Raw genomic sequence first — 22,317 nt, 5'->3', positions numbered from 1 at the left:
ATGATCCAATTTCAGTCAAACTTGAAATACTTTATATTATAAAAGTGTTGGACAAGTTCATTAAAAAACAAAATCTATGCATATCATTGACTAACCAAGCTACATAATCTATATTTTAAACTGATAATAAAGAAAAACATCATACAATGGAACTGTCAAAGACTTAAAACCAACTACAATGATGTTCTTCTACTTCAAAATGAACATGATTCTGCAGTACTACGCCTGCAGGAAACTTTCTTGAAAGATACGGACAACATCACTTAAAAACTACTCACTTTTTAACACCAACTTTAAAAATGGTGACAGGGTCAATGGAGGAGTTTCTGTTGTTTTGAACAAATTTACAAGCCATTGCTGTAAGAGACAATCTACACCAAGTGATTATGTTTTGTTCTATTTATATACCACCAAACACCAACCTAGTACCAAACGAACTAGACAATCTTGTTCAGCAACTTCCTGGGCCATTTGTTTTACTCCGGGATTTTAATGCCATTAACATTTAATGGGGATCAAACTACATTAGTGACAGAGGCCACAAAGTTGAAGACTTCATTTCTAGACACGATTTGTATCTATATAACACCGATGTCCTTGTGCCCAGGAACAGGTACATACACGTGTATTGATTTGACAATTGTTCTCCTTCACTGCTTTTGGACTATGATTGGAAAGTTGCTGATATCTTCACAGTAAGGATCACTTTCCAGTTTCCTTTGAAAACATTAATTCTACAATTGATGATGCAATTCCACAATGGAAAATAAAAAGGCCAACTGGGCCAAGTTTGACACACTCTATAAAACTAGGCTAACTGAGGATACCTTTTCAATTGTATTGACCCTATTCAAGAATTTACTTCTCTTTGAATCGAGATCGCAGAAGAATCCAATCACAAGTCCTTACTGAACTGTAAAATCTCCCAAAAGCATTGGGTCACCAAAGAATATAAAGAAGCCATTACACAATGCCAAGAGCTCTCAAAATTTAAAAATCGTCCAACGCCCGAAAATTTAAGTAAATACCATATTCTTCGGGTCAAAGCTAGCCGCACGATCAAAGAAAGAAAACGAGCATTATGGAAGAAATATGCTTCTTCTTTAAACTCTCGTTCATTTATTAAGAAAGTTTGGGACACTCTCCGCAAAATAAATAGAGAGAGAAAACACAATTCTTTCCAACATCTGAAACTGAACAATAACAATTTTAGTTCAAAACGTGACATAGCAAATATTCTTGCTGACAGTTTCTGGAAAAAAATCGTACTCATCTAATTATTCAGAAGCCTTTCAATGATAAAAAAAAATCTCAAAAGGAAAAGTCAAGTTATAACCAACTGTTCTCACTATTGGAGCTTAGGGAGGCTTTAGATAAGGCCCATGATACATCCGCTGTGGCTGACGAAATACATTACCAGTTTTTGAAACACCTTCCAGAATCATCATTAACATTTCTTTTAAAAATCTGCAATGATTTATGGATTCCTACCAAAGATTTGGAAAGAAGTAATAGAAATACCAGTTCCCAAACATGGTAAAGATAACGCAGATCCCACTATCGACCCATTGTACTGATGAGCTGTGTGTGCAAAACAATGGAACGAATGATCAATTCTCGGCTTGTATGGTACTTGGAAACTAACAATTTAATATCTCCTTTCTAAAGTGGCTTTCGATATGGCCGTAGCATCAACGATCATCTGGTTAGACTGAAAACATTCGCTACGCATTTATCAAGATGGAACATTTAGTAGCCGTTTTCTTTGATTTAGAAAAGGCATATGACACGACATGGAAGTACGGGATACTAAATGACCTGAATGATCTGGGTCTAAAAGGTCGTCTGCCCTCTTTCATATCCGACTTTCTCTCCGACAGAGAATTCAAGGTGCGAATGGGCTCTATCCTCTGAGATTTGCACGAGCAAGAGATGGGTGTGCCACAGGACAGTATTTTATCTGTGACATTTTTCGACATCAGAATATGGTGTGGATTGCTCCTTATACGTTGATGATTTTCCAATCTGTTATCGATCAATGCAAATGCATACCCTTGAAAGACAACTACAGCAAAATATCAACAAGAGCTTCAAAATTGGGCCAGTACTAACGGTGTCACATTCTTGAAATAAAAAATGGTATTATCCATTTCTGTCAGTTACGAATACACCATAATCATTATCCGAAACTCACGCTGGACGGAACACCTATTCCAGTAGTTGAGGAAGCAAAGATTTTTAGGTATTATCTTCGACAGAAAACTGACATATTCCACACCTAAAAAACTTGGACAACTAAATGCTTGAAATCTCTAGATCTAATTAAAGTAGTAGCGCACACTGACTGTGGTGCTGATAGAAAAGCCATCCTTAATTTATATCGAACGTTTATTCGCTCCAAACTGGACAATGGTTGTGTTCTTTATGGTTCAGATAGGAAGTCATGCTTGAAAATGCTTGACCCAATTCAGCATCAGGGAATAAGGCTCGCATTTAAAACATCCCCATGTGAAAGATGAAGCGAATGAACCACCTGTATAACATCGTATAGAAAAGCTTTCCGCACAGTATGCTCTCAAATTAAAATCAAACCCTCTGAACGCTGATTTTCGCCTGTTTTTTTTTAATAAAAAAAACCAAATACAAAACTATATACGAAAATAAACCAAACACCATACCTTCCTTTGGCATTAGAATATCATCCAGCCTTGACAGTACCAAAATTGATCTTTCTAAAATTCAGAAAACATCCATCTCCGAAACACCACCCTGGCTACTTAAACAACCAAAAGTTCTTTTTATGCTACACGATGGAACAAAAAGTCCGCGACAAACCCTTCCATCCTCCAGAACTCTTATCATGAACTCCTCACCGAATTTAAAACACACAGTAATTTCTAGTGACGGATCAAATGATTAGGAAAACGCTGCTGTATCCTTCGTTAGTGGACGACACACAATACAAGTTCGCTTATCAAATGGTACATCAATTTTTTTCAGCCGAAATCAGAGCAATATATTTTTTTCTGCAATATATCGAAATTAAACGTATGTTAAAAAACATTATCTTCACAGACTTACTATCATTACTTCAGTCACTACACAACAGAAAACTTGAAAACCCATTATTAACCAATATTCTCGTCAAACATACTGAGCTAAGTATTTCTCACGATATATTATACTTTTGGTTACCCAGCCATAGTGGTATTAAAAATAATGAAAAGGCAGATCGCGCTGCTAAAATGGCCCTATCTCTCGAACCATCTGATTTTAAAATACCGTATACTGATTTTAAACCAAGTTTCAAAGAGTCTTTACGTCAGAAGTGGCAAGCATCATGGAATGAAGCAGTGAATAATAAACTTCACGCCATCAAGCCAACCCTAGGAGAATGGACTCCTTCCTACAGGACTATTGGTAGGGAGGTGGTAGTCAATGCAAGAATTCGAATTGTTCATACTTGTATAACACATTCCCACATACTAAAAGGCGAAGACCCACCAGAGTGCGTTTCTTGCAATGAACCATTCACTGTTAAGCACTTTATGATGGAGTGTTACTACCTGCAACCCACGCGCGATCAGTATTACAATGTGCGTAAAATGAACTTTTTGAAACAATAAACATCACTTGTATTATAGAATTCCCGAAAGAAGTAAACATTTATTCTAAGCTATAACTTTAATACGATCACCTTGAACATTTTTATGTAATGTATATACCGTCCCTTATTTTCAAATAACTTTCATCTGTCTTTATTAACATACACCATTTACATTCCCAGTCGATCGGGAAGCTATATGTATTACCCTTGTGATCTTGTCGTTTACTTTCAACTATTAGGTTTTTATATCGCTGGTCGATGTGAAACCTTTTGTCATGTTTGAGCGATCACACATATAACCTTTATATGGCGGTAAATAGCCTAACAGTGCTGGTGCGCCGTAAAATAAAAACAATCCATCATTCAAGCATATCATTAAGGTGATTTTTTTTGTTTGACTAAACTTGTTACTACTTTATTTTGAGAAAACTCAAATATATGTTCACATGATTAAGATTGTAGAAGAGTTTAATGTAAGTAAAATCCACAAGTACGCATCAACTAATCGTGCATTTGAAATGTAGAGGTTGTTACGGCTCTAGATGCTATATTTCTGATTTTGATCTGACTTCAAATATATCCTTACATCATTAAGGAAGATCCATTAATATCAATTAGGTAATATTGTATCTGATTAACTAAGCTCGTGGCCACTTTCGAGGTCATGTGTTTGATCAGATTTTGATTTAACTTTGAATATCTTAATATATTATCAAAATCTTTTACAATTTTGAACCGTACCATGATCCACGTATATTAATGAGATGATTTTGCAGCTGAATAGCTCAACGTTTTATCTCTGTAGAAGCCATAATTCTAAATTGATTTTCATCAAAATTGGAATGAGGGCTTATGTGATCAAGATCTTTGACAATTTTGAAAATGAACATGAGATATGCCCATGGCTGAGGTGATCTTGTATCTGACTGGTTAATCTAGTTGCCACTGTTGTGCTATGATTTTCAATAAAATCTGATCCAGGCTATATTAATGAGATAATTTGTATTTTATTGGCTGAGCTGGTTATCTGTTTAGATCTAGAGACTATATTTTATCATCCAATTTCAAACACTTCATAAATGGGTTTGCATTAGAAAAGTCTTGGATGTATGTGGTGATGCATCTTTACCAGAGCCTCTTCAATCAGATCATCTGCATTTTCCTTCAAGTCAAGAAAGAAACATTGGTTGTAATTCACCATTTTTGAGAGCTATTGTATGACCCTTGTTGTTCACATGACACAATATGGTGGCAGAAAAAGCCAAAGTTACATTTCATTGGAGGTGAATCACCAAAATCCATCAAGTCGATATATATATATATATGTATATATATATATATATATATATATATATATATATATATATATATATATATATATATATATATATATATATATATATATATATATATATATATATATATATATATATATATATATATATTCCTTCGTCCACTTCATGTTTTATGTCTTAACTCTGAACCTTTTCCATAGCATGCTAGCCAAATCCTCCGGCATTTTGAACTTCGTTGACATCACAATGACTGGTTGATGTGTCATCACAAACTGTAACCTACTTAAATATTGGGACATTAGATTTTGTTTTATAATTTCTCAGTGCTTCCCTGCATTGTCTAATGGCTTCTTTACAGTATTTAGTGAACCATGATATCGGCTTCTCTTGGAGTTAGGTTAGGGCCTATGAATGGATTCTTCTGCAGTCTCGATTTTTAAGAAAAGATGTAAAAGTTTAATAGGATCATAGACGTTTAAAAAGATATCTCTGTTAAGTTTGATTTGATAAAGTGTTTTAAACTAATCCAAGTCAGCCATCTTTAAATTACAATGTGGAATTGGGTCATTGATTGTAGATTTAATGTTCTTTAGTGAGATTGGGAAGTGGTCACTCCAATGAAGGACACGAGTGACCTTCCATCAATAATCCGAAAGCAGCGAAATACAACATATTATCAGATCGATGCACATATAAGCACCCATTCCTGGATATAAACGTGTAGGAGATTTTGTGTGATATATGCACACATTGTGTCTTGAAATTAAATCTTCTAACTTTTGCTCAGCCAATAACGTAATTTGTACCGATGTACCATTAGCCTAAAATGTGATGATGTACTAATAGTCTGCCAGTTAATCACAGTAATATAGATTTAAGATGAACTTCTCTAATTCACTATAATTCCAAATTAATGTGTGTTTTCTTTTTACAGTGAATAAATAATTGGAATAAATAAGTTGTGATGTGATGTGATGTGATGTGATGTGATTTGGATTTTTAACATAGCCTTAACAATGTTTCAGTCATATCGCTACGATGTCTGCAATGTGGCAGTTTATAGTGATGTCATGCACTGGGGCATCATGCCGCAGACATGTAGCATTATGTCCCACCCAGTCACATTATCCTGACACCAGGCCGACCAGTCCTAACACTAACCTCTTAATGCTGAGCGTCAAGCGAGGCAGCTGTTAGTATCATTTTCATAAGTTTTCGGTATGACTTGGCATGGGGAACGAACCCACCACCTCCCGCATCCGAGTCGGACGCTCGAACCACTAGGCGAATACATAAGTTCAACCAAAATAAAAATAATAAACACAACAATACAAATGATTCTGCATCAAGATCTTGCATCAAGATTTAGTAATTTCTAGACCAAGGTCACAACTAGCATTTTCTGGAAATACTGTGGCTGTATGGATTTTTTTTCATTCTAGAACATTCCAAGCTATTTACAGGATAAAATTTGTTGCTATAATTATAATAAGGACATGGTAAACACCAGGTAGGCAATGCATTTTTATGGGGAACACCAGTGTCCTAGACCCAGAGCCAAATGTATTTACTTCTATTGATAATGATCCTAATATTTAACCAACACTCATAGGAAAAATTTAACTATTTATTATTTGTTTATAAAATAAAAACAACATTGGTGTCGTTATTCAGGAACACGTTGAACTTGATTTTGGACAATGTCAAATTCAAAATACAGGTAAACGTAACATAATAATGGAGGAAAAAATCTAACAAACTACACAAATTAAATATACCTAACACTCCATTTACACACTTGGTGCTTCTTTCATGATTTTAGAGTGCATCATTCCTCCAAAGTCCGAAAGCATGTCCTCGACTGCCAGGTGGAAATTGCAAAGCGATAGGTGCTATCAAATTACAGGTGTCCCAAAGTCCATTTCAATCCAAACACCATACATCATTGAGATGAAAAGTTGCTGCATATAACGATCCCTGAATGTTTATTAATATTTCATACCTATCTGTCAATAATTATGATAAACTCAAGAGAGAATCATTATGTAACTGTTCAATACAAGCAAATTAACACACTAGACGTCATATGAAAGACGAATATGAAACTAATATGGATAATACGTATAATTCTATGCAGTGTTGCATCAAAATCGCCTAGTTGTGTTACCTGAATGTAATGTTAAACTCTCTGTGTTTGGGTTTCAATGCATGTATTCTGTGAAGGCAAATGTGGTAAGTTCGTCTGATGAAATCAGAATAATACTGTACATCTTGACATACTAGATTATGGACATGTACATAATAGCTTGCTTCCAATGATAGAATGTTACTTTACTTACTGGAATGACAACCAATACCACAAAGTTGGTTGCAAAATGCTAATCGTTGTTACGTATTTGCAGCTACGCAATGAATATTTAACAACTTATAGAAACTTATCTTATCCGTTGAAAAACATTACCCTTGTTCTGTTATGAAAAATGTAAATTTCTAGCCTTCTTACACCTGTAATGGTGATAGGCCTTCACCTGATGGCAGTTTATTACATGAAATCAATGACCGGTGTGGTAAGTATGAATGAAAATGAGTGGTTACACATTTCACATTCTGGCACATCATCAAAGACAATATTGGCGATCAATTTAGTACGAGGGGTAGGGGTTCACCCAAATGCATACGCTTGGTTGGGGGGCGGGGGTGGTGTCTACTGATACTGTATATACGCATAGGAAACTGGGTAGGATGGGTGAAACCGCGATAATAACTTGTCTAATACGTAACCTGTTGGTTCAATCGGCGTTTGAATTTTAGCGGACACTAGACAAACATTTTACAGTTACGCAGCTTATTTATTTGATGCAGCCATACATTCAACGTCGGCCGACTGTTTTATTAAACATGTTAATGTTATGACTCCTTGATCGTGTATGCATGTATTAAATATAGGCCGTCCTATAGAATTGTGGAGATGGGATGCGTCATGCGTACGTACGCAGGTCCCTTTTTGAAATAAAAAAATATAAAATATATGCATGTGTACGGGGGGTGGGGTGTTGGTTTAAACTTTGCCAGATTTTTCTGGTGTATTAAATGGATGGCCCCATACAGTGAAATAATATGAGCATTCAACTTAGGTACATAAATTCAAGGAGGAGACTTTCATCATATACTTATTCCGCCTTTGGCAGGCTATTCAGACACATTGATCAAAGTCTATACAACCGTCTTAGTTCAGTCATACAGCATGTACTTTGACCGCATGGAGTTCAGAGAAGTTGAAAAAGACATTATAAAAGTCGTGATTTCATAAATTTGTTTGTGTGCATCAGTTTGTCTAAAGCGCTTACATTTAAAACCAAGCGACCAACATCACGCCGTAAATACGTTCCAGCATATGTGCAAATACATTTTCGCTGAGAACATCACATATGTACCATTTAATACTAGGAGGCCCGATGAAAGGTTAGTTTTTATCAACCGAATAAACTTCCTTATAAAATTAATTATATTTATTATTATTATTATTATTATTATTGTTGTTGTTTTACAGCAGTAGAAGTATTCCATCACCCTATCATCAACACATTAGTGTTGCATTTTATTACTGTGCTATTTTAACTTAGAACATTGAAACTTATTTCATTTCTTACTGCGTATACGTCATTTTCCAGTATTTCTGGTGCTTGTTATTTTCGAGTGCGTACATTTGCCACTATTTTATCTGTCTTTCATTTTTTAATGCACGCATTTGTCACTATTTGTCTTTTATTTTCCCGTAGATAGGTTTTCCAATTTCGTACTTGCCTTTCATGTTTTGCTACGTATATTTTCTGATGTGGTACTTGTCATTTTCCGGTTTTCAGAGATGAATCTGTTATTTTCTAGTGCGCGCAATTCCACAGCTGTATTTGTCTGCGACTTTAAAGTAGGCCCATTTCCCATCATACGCTCAATTCTGTTACTTTCCAATGTGTGCAATTAGCGTATCTGCGTCAAATACAAAGTTTGTGTATATATTGGTATGCAGAACTGTAACGAAACTACTTTGAAACATAGTTTCAACTTAGAAAGGAAAGGACTCGAGGAGTCTGATCTACATCCTGGCTCTGTTATTGTGTCAGCTTTTTATATCAATGTTGTTTACTTAATAAATTACTCATTCATACTTTCTTTAACATCTGAAATGGAACCAATTTCTTTGTGGTGTTCAGTTTTTAATTTGGGTGGATTTCCTTATTTAAATTATTTTCTGGATTCACAGTGTTTATTAATATTCTTTTACTAAATCATTAATTTGCAACTATAGTGAATTCAGTCAAGGACATTTTGGATTAGATTAGCGTGTTACATCAAAAGGCACACCGCCACATTTCAAGCCATTGGCACATTAGCACATTCGGGACTACAAGCTCATCAACTCTCTGTCTCTCTCTCTGTCTCTGTCTGTCTCTCTCTCTCCTTTTCTTTTCCTCTGCTGTACTATTATTGTGCACGCTTCGATGGTACATAACCTTTACATAACTGGCATTTTGTGGGATTTAATTTCATATCTCCTATCTTTTTTCTCTTGCATTTCTAACAAGGTAGAGGACATAGACGGCATGGTGCGTACATAGAGTGTTCATGGTTATTTACGGTACACACTGTCTCTGATACGACTGCTCTACGTGGATAAAATATAATAACAATTGTACCATTTATTTGTGAAATATAATTACAATCAATAGTACAAGTCAAATACGAACTCTGTAAAAAAAACTTATATTATTAGAATATTTATATTTAAGCACCGCATTAGGCAGTGTATTTTGATCATGCACGTGATATTAAACGTTTTGCCTATTTCACTGCTTATGTTAATTTTGTATAGACGGTCTTCTAAGATGTACTAAAATTGTACATGGTAAACATTGTATCCAGGAGAAAAGCTTTATTGAATGTGTAGTTGAAATGATATATATGCCTTTTTTAAAAATTGACATTTGAAGGAATTTTAAATGTTCACATGTTTGAATTAACACAATACATTTAATTAGAATACTCATAAATACCAATGTATTCTCTTATTATTGGATAGTTTTGGCAATTTGTTTTGAGGCATTTAAATTCAACATTATATTTTTAATGTTATTGATTTTCATTTTACCTTCTATGCAACTGAGTTTAGTGAATTCACATTATCAAGTTTTTCATGTGTACCATTATATTATTTACTAGTGATTTTGCTTTAGTTACTTTCTTTTTTCCCCTCTGGTTTCGTGATCAACATATTTGCATGCCATGCATTTTTTTTACTCTTTCATTCTATAATGTACTATTTTTCCACGACAGTAATATCCTAAAAAGTGTAATATTTCAACAGCTCAGAAGGTTTCATGCTTTTTAGTACCTCTGTTGATATCTTGTGCTTCCTCGATTATTTATTTATTTTGGGCCCCGAGTGGCTGAGCAGTCTAAAGCGCTCTCCGTTACGGATCAAATGCCATCTCACCTCTGTCTGCGTAGGTTCGAGTCTCGGATTCGGCTAATGTGGGTATGTGAGAAAGCTTGTCAGTAGCTTCTTGTGGGTCGATGGTTCTTTTCGGCGTTTTCCGGGTTCTTCCTCCACTATTAATACTGGCCGCCATGTATAGCCTATCGTGTGTTGAAAAATGGCGTTAAACTCTACAACAGCAACAAAGAACAGTACGAACAGGAATGTGTGTGTGTGTGTGTGTGTGTGTATGTATGTATGTATGTATGTATGTATGTATGTATGCATGTATGTATGTATGTACATATAAAGACAAGCAAAATAATGGGAGAAGTACTTGGAAGTAAAAAAGAATATATTTGAAGAATCGTTTTAATATTGGAAACAAGCTGAAAGCATCATGCCATGAAATTAAATAATCGAGGATTTTTGTTGTTGTTGTTGTTGTTGTAGAGTTTAATCAGTCGACAATCGCACATTTTTTTCAGGACTGTAATTTAGTATTGAAAACACCCCGCCACTCATTAACCTTGTTTGTCACGCGCCTGTATTATTCTAGTGTTTCATTTAAGTGCACACGCAAATACATTACAGTCGTTAGAGGATTCTATATGTGAGTATCATCAAATATATGCAAGCGTACTGTACGCAGGAACAATACACGTCGAAATACGTTTCGGTCGACTAATCTGCATTACTATAGTCATGCAAATTATTGATTGTGTTTTTGGAGTACCAAGTACAAGAATACACAAGGGAATAGAGTGGAGTGTCTCAGATATAGGAGAAAATACTAAATGACATTATAATGCAATATTTATAATTCTAAATGCAGCATGGCATCACCGTTTAACCCACTTGTATTGAAATTGTTTGCCGTACTGTTAGGTAAGTCTTACAATCATCGCAGGCTTTGTCCACTTCTTTCCTGCGTTCTCTCTTTCATTCTCTCTATCTCTGTAACCAAGACAAACGAAAGAGTTTATCCCAGTTTTGTCGACGTTTTGTCAGTTTCATGTTTTTTCAAGGCGTAAATTACATTTGAAAAGTTTTCTTAATATATATATATATATATATATATATATATATATATATATATATATATATATATATATATATATATATATATATATATATATATAATATAAGGTATTATATGACATCATGTACTATATGATATTATGTATTATATGATATTACATGTTATATGTCACGTCTTTGTGAACATCACACTAATTTTAAATATCGTTGTTGCTGGTGAAAAGAAATGCTAGAAATTGTGTTATTATTCTATCTCGGTTTTAGAGAAGGATCATAGCTCAAACATAAAAGAGTCAACCTTAGTATTTGCAATTATTCAAAGCACGATAAAGACAAAGAAAATATTCTTGTACTTTGATTTGATTTTGTGGAAACAGTTCTAGAATTGCGTTTTTTGATAAAAATGAACCGTGACTCTATGAAGACCCCCACACACACACACACATTTACACAGAAACGGTGGTTGCGTAACCGTTGACACAATTCTAAAAGACATTTACAGAAAATAAATTGTTTTTTTCTCTCAAAAACAAAAAAGAATCACTGACCCAGGAGAAACTACTGGCAAGCTTTCTCACATACCCACATTGGCCGAATCCGAATTTGGTCTGAAATGTATACATTAAGTGATCATACCACATACACATAACACATATTTCATATAAAAAAACCATTTAATTTTGAGTTATGATGACCGGGTATGGAGTCTTCGTAGTACACGAAATTACTGACTTTGACTATTCTAATATATCAATAATTATAGGTTAGTGCATTTGTATGGGTAAATGTGAACGAATCTTTCGGATGGATATACTGCACGACCTTTGGAGTGCATTATATTCATCCGGCACAACGAGTTCATATTTTGCCATACAAATGCATTAACCTTTTTATTACAGGCTTATTTTCTTATTCTTCCTAAGGCTAAATTATATAAACAAAAATACACTACAATAGACAAAGTAACTTAATGTATGCTGTATTCCAAACTAAATACACAATGCGCACATAACTCCGCCCAGATAAATTCGAACTTTGTTGCGCTCTAGACATTACTTTCGAAAAAAATGGAGATTTGGTCTACTTAAAATTGAAATTTAGAGTCATATTTTGAATGAATTCGCATTGCAACAACTTTTATATTTGGCTGCAATGAATATATTCGGTATTTTTGTCGATTCTACTAAATTTCGTGATTATGGACTGAATTTGTCTGTGTCAGTTCCACATGAAGTACATCTGATTTCAGCAGCGAGGGAGGAGAGTGTCAACACTTGCAAGTGTGTTTCTGTTCTGTCATTGAATGTTTGGAATCATAATGTGGGAAAATATGAAGTCTTTCAATTCTAATTATCAAAAAAAAAATGTAAAAAAAATGAAAAAGATATGGAACGTAATGATCATTTCATTTTGAATGCAGTAAGGAGGATGTAATTGTACTTGTAATGTAGTCGAAATTACAGTAAAATTTCGAAATGTATAATCAAGCTTTAGAACCCATAATATAGTTGATGTAATTCGGATTCGCAGAACTAAGGAAGTATATTTTGAGGAAATTCAGTATGTTAAACCGTAAGTATATTTTTTTGGCATTCCTATTACCAGCCAAAGAAGACACACTTATGCATTGTCACTTGCATGTTATTTGTAGGGATCCAGCAATTTTATGACCTGTCTGGCGACTATCGCTAGTCTAAATCCGAAACATTGTATCAAAAAAAAAAAAATAACGTGGAATATTGAACAGCAACTGGTATGTGGCAGTCCACGAAACGTCTGTTTTAGTTCATTCAGAAACAAATTTAATCAGCCAAAACGTAAAGCGTCTACTACCTGAGTGTACATGATTTCTTTACAAAGTAGTTCCTAATACACTATTGGGCACACGTGTCGTGCACGTGAGTGCAATATGAAGGTGTACAATATCGTAAAATATTGCACGATTCTGACAATGTAAAGTTAACGGAGACAAAATTGAGCATATTATAAAAATGAAATACAGATCATACATAATGGAGTATAACATAATAAACAGGAAAGAAGAAGCTATTTCCAATATCAACAAAGATGAATTAACGTCGAGAAGTCTCAGATTGTTGCTTTACAAAAGCGGACCATATAAACATAAGATAAATAGGACCATTCTAACACAGTCAGATATGTATATACATTCTGTGTAAAGTCCATTTTTCTCATTTTGCCTCTTTCGTCATCTTATCACTCTCACTGATAGCTTCCTTCCTCCCCAGGTGTAAAACATTTGCTATGTTTTCTCACCTTGCAAAAGGCAATTCCAGCTTATTACGTCTTTCTATGACAATTATTACAATTTGGTATTTTGAGTTACCATTCTTCATTCGGTTGAGTTGAAAGCGTGTTCTTTATCCTTAAGGCAATCATTCCAAATGTGAGCACAATTTACGATGCAAACATCTTCGTATGTCAAAATAATTTGTAACAGTACAAAATCTTATGCCTTTAAAAGTTTACTTCATTAAAAGCTATTAACTGTAAACTGTTAGCACAAAGTAAGTTATGGCGTGGACCTGATATGTCTTGTAACAGTAACTTGTCTTGCCTAGTAAATCGAACTAAAATATGTAGATAGTTTGGTTGTTCCGTTTCAGTACAAATTTCCCTGGTATTATTGTTGTAACAAATACATTCGTTTAGTGTCAGTACATATTGAATTACTGTAGTAACAAATTATACGATGTTGCCCTAGTATCATTGTAGTAACAAATACACGTTGTTTCGTGTGAGTGCACATTGCCCTAGTATAATCGAAGTTGGGAGAGATACAAGGCCCATATCTCCATAGAATTTAGATCCTTGTTTTATATAACACAACTGAGCTGAAGATGAAAAATACTTTGTTTTGAAATGCCCCAGTTATAGCCAGTTTCGTTTTGAATAACTACAACAAATGAATTTCGATCATGCTCGATCTGATCATCGTTATAGTAACGTATTCTTTCTTGATTAAATAATTAATAGATTGTAACTTGTGTATATATATATATATATATATATATATATATATATATATATATATATATATATATATATATATATATATATATATATATATATATATATATAGTTTATATATGATACATTTTTATGTCATTGATAAACATTGCAGATTTAATTATTAGTAGGGAAAAATGTAGGCCACCTTTATTGGATTTACATAAGTAATTTCTTACCATGTATGAAATATTATAGCTGAAACTGATACATGTATAAACATATCTTCTAAATTAACTACATGCTTACTTCTCTAGTGTTGTTTTATGTTGGTGTTTTTATCTTGATCATTAATTCATTCATCGTTGTAGGTTTAGGCTATCAGGAAGACTTATCTTCTCAAATGTTTTTCACACCTGTATGTTTTACTTTAATTGTCGTTTTTATATTTGTACTTTTGTATCTTTTTATGTTCTATCTTTTTATGTTCTATTGCCATATCTTTTAAGATGAGACAAGCGAATCAATCAATCAATCAATCAATCAATCAATCAATCAATCAATCAATCAATCAATCAATCAATCAATTCAATGATCCCTTACCTATAAAGTTAGCATGTGTGTTTGGGGACGGTTTCCTGGTTGCATCTGCCAATACAATGCTACCAACGCTTATAGTACCTTCAGTCGCTCAGGTCGACATTACAGCGCTTCAGAGATGGATGGTAAAATATATAGGAATTGTGTTTGGTAATTATGAATTAATACAAGTGTGTGTAATGTTTAAATTACTGCATATTTATTATCACAGTGTTACATTACAACTTTATGAACATTTCTTTATCTAGTAGGGAATGGGTAGACTTGATTGGTGTTGATGAATTTAAGCAAATGGTCTCTTTTCCATAATATGCCCATGTTTTGTTGTCATCCATGTTTCATTGCTGATGATGATCATGTTCTAATTGTTCCGAAGGGGCGAAAGAGCGTACACCTCAATACCCTAATGTTAATTTCATTGTACGTAACATGCTACCGATAGACGTACTGTCTGACTCTCAACGGTTCACGATACTCTACGGTTACAAAGGCATTCCAAGGTGATTATCTTCTCTTTACAATGGTCCTCTGACTTTTGAATACCCAGTCTCAACGTCGGTGATTGCTCTTACTGTCTGTGCTAATTAGAGCATAAATCGAATTCTAGCTTCTATTACGATCTTAGCTGAGTTAACTATATTATAGGTTGGGAAACCAATATATATTTGGGGGGTGGGGAGACAAAGCGGGCAACTAAAAAGAGATATAAAAATGAAATGTGTTTAAAATTGTTATATATCCCCTTGTTCCATTAGCCTTTACATCCTGATGGACCAGACATATCTTTATAACTTTTTAATCTGCGGTGGTCTCAGTGGTTAGAGCGTACGCCTCGGATGCGGGAGGTCACGGGTTCGAACCTCGGCCTAGTCATACCAAAGACTGGTCGGCCTGGTGTCAGGGATGTGACCAGGTGGGACTGATGCTACATGTCTGCGACATGATGCCCCAGTGCTAGACATCACTATAAACTGTCACACTGCAGACATCGTAGCGATATGAATGGAAACGTGTTAAATTTACGTTAAAAATCCAAAATCACACACACACACACACACACACACACACAAAACTTTATAAAACCATTGTCAACACGAATGTCCATGTTATCATTGATCATTAACACACCCATGGACTTGCTCTGTTACATAGTCTTTAGTCAATGAGGAAAGACTAATTACAATTTGATGATGAATTTAAGAAATGGTCTCTTTTTCATAATATGCCCATGTTTTGTTGTCATCCATGTTAAATTGATTGACTGATTGTTCGATTGATCGATCGATTGATTGATTTTCTTGTCTCATCTTAAAAGATCTGGCAATAGAAGTGTCCTTCCACCACTTAAGCAATCAACTAATTTTTGTTTAATGTCTAAACTTTACCAGATATAACAACGTCGTAAACTTGATAAAATTATTTTCACACAACCCCTTTAAACGTACAGCACAACACATGTACCTGTGTCTTGATATCATAATGTTCATCTATTTGATCCATAGTGGTCACACATGTTACTTTTGTGTAACCTCTTCTTTACCACTACGTGTTGAAGGGGTTGATTCAACACAATTCGAATGTGTTGGACTGCGTCAGTGTTTAGTGAAGTTTTGAAAACTAAATATTTCAAATTGCTTGTTCTAGTGGCAATTGATTAACTGTTAATATCTATTTGTAATTACAACAAATTAATTTGGCTACTCATATCAATTAAAATTAGTTACGATGTATAGTCACTGCTATGCTCATCTGAAGTAATATGACCAAATATATGGTGTAAAGACAAAGAAGAATACATAAACATTAATACAGTCATTCAATTTGTGCAGCACTTGTGCCAACTGTTTTCCCAAAAGACAAATTCCGAGATGATACATCAGATCGCAGTAATTAGAGACGATCCAAACTTTAAAGAATCGAGATCAGGACAATTCTATAGTGTTATGTATATTTGATTTAATTCTATCTGATTTAATATATATTTATTTCAGTTTATTTGTTTGTCAGTTTTAAATTTGTTTTATTTTTCATTACATGATATTCTAATGTAAATTTATTCACAAGAGATGATACTTTTTTTTTAGAAAATAGTTTCACCTTGACTGTTAGTTTATAAACACCAGGTGTTGATCTAAATCCTGGCCCTGTTTCAGAATTTGTAGCAACCTTCGTAAGGAAGTTCTATTTTATTTTAAAATGATTGGTTGTTTGCAAGGTCATGATGGGACCTTGTCTTTAAGATATAAACAATTTTTTAATTTTTTATTTCTTAGAGAAAAAGTGATTGGTTTTCGTCAGGGTCACACTGGGTAAACGTGATCTGTAACAAGTACTTGCTTCTATATACTACCAGAAGACAATCACATGACCCTTGTTTACGTTTTAGAAACCCAATTAATCAGTAGAAGTTGGGCCGTTAAACTGTTTGTTTTATTTTGTGCTGTTTGGAGTTATTTCAAATACTTGGTTTGGAGTTATTTCAAATTACTTGGATTCAAAATGATTAATTTTGTTATATTTCTGGAAAATATGTGTGCTCATTTAATATTATGGAACAAGGACAGTTTTTTTTATAAACATTTATTCAACTATCAGAAACCGGAGTGATAATTATTATTTATGCAATGAACTATAGACTTCAACACTACAGATTGTAGCATACGTCATCGTCTTCCATTTTGGATTCTTCGTCGAGATTCGAACGTGAAATCAGTAGAACATTTTGTTATTAGGACTACTAAAATTTTATTCTCGGATTATTTTAGGATTATTGTTGGATTTGATTTTATAAAACCGTAACTTCATATTTTTTTCATTTTTACAGAATTTTTCCAGGGAAATAAATTATTGTATTTTTAAAAGCTTGTTATTTTCACTCTTTCTTGTGTTACTGTTTATTCGAGCCTAAACAAGTGACATAAGAATATATATCACGTTTAATGTACTTCTTATGCATAGAACGTTAGCAAAATTGGGTATATTTTTTTAGGGTGTCCGTACGTCTGTCATGAATGTGCTTTAGGACTGTTCAGTTTTTAAACCAGTGCCATGAGAGTTCACAGACTATATCATAATCATACCAATTGATCTGATCCGATTTTCGGGCCATTACATCAGAATTCTTAAATATATAATTGGAACTTTTTGGACTTTTTCATGAAGATAATTTAAGCAGGATTTAACAAATAACAACCGACTAAAATTTAATAAACTCATATGCATTGTTTAATGTACATTAACTATTCAGATGCTGAATGCCATAAGCACATTTGAATATATGAATATTCTAAACAAAGAGTTTTCAAAAGTGAACTGCCATATAGAAGAATAATTTCCACACTCTTTACTCGTTTTGGGATATGCCAATACGTTTTTCTTTGGCACAAAATTAAATAATTCAATCGTTTCTTTTTCAATATGATATCCACTTTGAAATGTAAAAGTGGAACCTGCGCCACTCGCGTTTATTTCTCAAATATGATCGTACATTTGACTGCCCTGTAATTATTTCCATGTCTCGTTATTCCGATTTAGCGACCGGTCTGTAATATTTTCTAGTCCAAATGCTGATAGGACAGTTTGAATTCATATGCATGTATAGTACTAAATTCATATAACATCACTATAACAAATTTTATATTCTGCTTTTTCAGCTATCTTTATCGTATTGTATTTTGCTGCAAATGGTTATCGTTTGGAAATCTACCAGGTAAAGGACACCTGTCCGATGTGCATTTGTCCTGTAGGTAGCGGTACGGAAAAGAATGACTGCATCCAAACCACAACAAATCCGAGGTTTAATATTTGCTTGTATAGAATCGATGAAGACCATTTTGTATCAAAATCGATTCGTACTGAAGGACTGTGGGCAAATGACCTCACACTAAAAATTCGTGCTGCCTTAACGTTTTATCCAAATGCAACATTCGTTGACATTGGGGCAAATGTTGGATATTTTACTCTCTACGCATGCACCCTTTGTAAAAATGTTGTGGCAATCGAGGCTGCAAGGAGAAGTGCAAAGATGGTCTATAAGGGATTAGCTCTGAACAACTGTAAAGGCAACGTCATTTTGCTGAACAATGCAATATCCAACGCAAGAACTATCGTGCAGATGACTGAGAACACAGACAAAAACATGGGCGGATTGGCTGTCTCTAAAGAAGAATCCACAGCAAGTGATAAAAATTCACCAGCGGAACAGTCTTGGATAGAGGCAATAACCATGGATGACATACTGCCATACATTGGTTCCAAGGACGTTGTGATCAAGATGGACATCGGTATGTGTATAGACCCTAGCGGCGCTGAGTATCACTGAACACTTTGTGCCGCGGTATACAGCGGTAGTTCTGAACGAATCGCGATACGTACCGTTATATACCACAATTATATTAGGAACTAACAATTCAATGTTCTTGGGCAGGGGGTACTTTTGGTTTAATTTCCGTCTTTCAATAGCTCGAAAAATATCTTGTTCCGGAGCACATCAAAATAACATAGTATTGGATCCATAATATTATTCGGAAAAAAATATTAGTTATCTTGAGATAACAGAAGATATTTAAGTTCAAAAGAAAACTGCTGCCCACCCCACCCCCCAAAAATGAATAAATAGTAACCTATAGTAGACTGATATGCTATGTGTATATTATTTCTTTATAAGTTGTAATAAAGAAACTGTAACTAAAGTGGGATGATCGAGTTCTCGCTGTACCTGATACTTTGCAAGAAATCATGCTGATATTAGAGAGCTTGTAAATAAAAGTAGGAAGTGTTGACACTGAAGCCAACAATTTTCTAGCCACACTAATGATATAATAGACAGGGAAACTTTGAGTAGGTTTAGCCAGGCAATTTATCTTTCATTGAGGAGCAGTTAATATAATCCTCAATTCAGATACTCAACAAACGAGAAAATATTTTATGGACTTCTGAAATTACGTAAGTTCAGACAGAAACAGGTACGCTCCTGAAAATGGAATGATAATTCAGTCTTACAAATGAATACATACAATTAACACATTCACATACACTAGTAAATATCTAAAACATGACATGTGTCATGTTATTTTCTTTTTTCTTCTTTTTTTAAAATCAGAACATTTTCCGGATTTGGCCTGGATATGTTTTCACAACATTCCATTATGCCACTGCCTTGACATACCTGACACGTGTCAAACATGTGGTTAAACGATGATACATAAAATTATATCTCCAAATTCATAAGTAATTTGTCACAGACGCAATCGCTATAACGTAATATAATTGTTGAACTATTTCGTCAAGAAAAATGATAATTAAAGTCGTAAAAAGATTCGTCTTGAATTTCTGTTCATTCCTTATTGACGGAAACTATCGACGTACAGTACAGTGATAAAGTATTGCGGTACGTACGACCGATTTTTTTTATACCGAGGTAATACCGCGCACCTCTTGTCCCTAGTTTGTTTTATCCCTTATCCATACTAAGGTTACCAGACCGAGATTGCTGAGTGTTTGAGTGATATTAAATACAGGAATTGTAACTTTTTATGCCATAGTATGTAACCGTAAGATGTCATGCAATAACATTTGAAAACAATAGCAATATTGTAAGGAAAGTTTCGAATGGCAAAAATTCTGGAGATAATAATAATAATAATAATGAGGACTTTGTATAGCGCCTAATCTTTAGAAGCTCTAAGTGCTTTACAACATTAGACAACACCTATAAAATAAAAAAACACATAATGATATGATTACAAAAACAAACACCATGAAATTAGAAAACATTAAAAAAAAACATGCTGAGAATATTTAAGGTAGGAAATATTATTAGGTCTTTAAGTTTGTTCTTGCAGTCGAAATAAGTGAGTAAGTGAGTTTTAAGAGTCCTCTTGAATGTATGCAAAATATCTGTCCATAACGAAAATGGACACTGTCCATTATTTGAAGCTTGATAATATTACCTCGGTCATCCTATCGATCAAATCATCCAATAATATATATATATATATATATATATATATATATATATATATATATATATATATATATATATATATATATATATATATATATATGATTTTAAGAACTAGATAGATATTAACGGATGCCAGAATATCAATGGCTGCCAATATCAAATTTGACGTTAATCGAGAAAAACAAAGTTAGCTCAAAATATATTAATAACGCAAACAGACGAGTAAAATGCAATTGACGAATCGCCAGATTATCGATTAATCATTTATCACATCTAAAAGTTTCTTTAAAATAAACTATTTTTTCTTTTTCAAATTTTGTCACTTTCTTTCTTTAATGTCATTTGTTTTATTCAATCTAAAAATCTGTACTAAAAATGGTTGGAAGGTATTGAATATATAACTAGTGAAGTTACAACCGTCTGAATGTAGTAGATGTACCCATGGCCGTTTGTTTTCTGACAAGTTTAACACCTTCAGTGCTCTTACGTTATAAATAACATATCCCGGCTTAAGTGTGTATGTGTAGGTTCGAGACAATGTTGAAAAACAAATATGACAAATTACTAATGGTAATAAAGTGGAACCTGGCGATTCATCATTTTTTCTCGACAATAGCTCATTCCATTGACAATTATATTATTGGTGATGATGTAACGGAAAAAACACGCAAGTACGCTATTAAATTGTCATAACTGTGTTTTTTTTCAGAGGGGTATGAGTGCAAAGCTCTAGAATCATCTCTAAAATTCTTCCAAGAGAAGACTGTCCATTACATCTTCATGGAATGGCTTGTCGTGGGAGACAGGCTACGTAAACCTAATACGGCATGTCCTCTAGAAGCTGCACAGAACATGGTAGCTCGCCTTGCTTCCATGGGATTTATTCCAGCAGAATATAGTCCTAAACAACAACCACTAAATGTAAAGAAAATGGCATCGTGGACGGCAATGGACATCGTATGGCATCGCAACGACTCTTTACTGGTCTAGATTGCTCATTTGTTAAATATTTCTATTTAACTATGATAAAAATTAACTTTTTCATAAATTGTTTTTCTTCATTTTAATCCTAATCCAAACAAACACAAACACAAACACACACTGGAATAAATAATTTTAAGTATAACATTCATTTTTATATCTATCCATCCCTCCGTCGTCATTTTATCCTTAGTTTACCATCAGTTATTTATCAATATGTGTGTCCGTGAACCAATCGGTCTATGTAGCAGCCTGCGTTTCTAATTATTTGTCTGTCTGTCCATGTGTATATTACTCGTTAGTCATAGCTTCTTTAAGTGGTAGGAGCCCTGGGATCACCGAGTTGTCTAAGACGTGAGTCTTTACATGCAACACACACACCTCG

The 22,317-nt window shown here is 34.0% G+C and overlaps 1 protein-coding gene across 1 annotated transcript; it reads left to right on the top strand.

Annotated features, from left to right (window-relative positions):
* The first annotated feature begins 11,043 nt into the window (after positions 1-11,043).
* LOC149793934 (uncharacterized) lies at positions 11,044-22,013 on the top strand. Its single transcript, XM_089966485.1, has 3 exons — positions 11,044-11,263; positions 18,640-19,269; positions 21,661-22,013. The coding sequence occupies exons 1-3, from the start codon at positions 11,212-11,214 to the stop codon at positions 21,939-21,941; spliced, it is 963 nt and encodes a 320-aa protein (XP_089822611.1). The 5' UTR covers positions 11,044-11,211; the 3' UTR covers positions 21,942-22,013.
* Positions 22,014-22,317: the final 304 nt, after the last annotated feature.

This window comes from Sinohyriopsis cumingii, chromosome 8 (assembly GCF_028554795.1).
Source record: "Sinohyriopsis cumingii isolate HCF-2022 chromosome 8, ASM2855479v2, whole genome shotgun sequence".
Taxonomy (NCBI): Eukaryota; Metazoa; Mollusca; class Bivalvia; order Unionida; family Unionidae; genus Sinohyriopsis; species Sinohyriopsis cumingii.
Note: the sequence above shows the minus strand (reverse complement) of the source record. Positions and strands in the feature narration are given on the sequence as shown.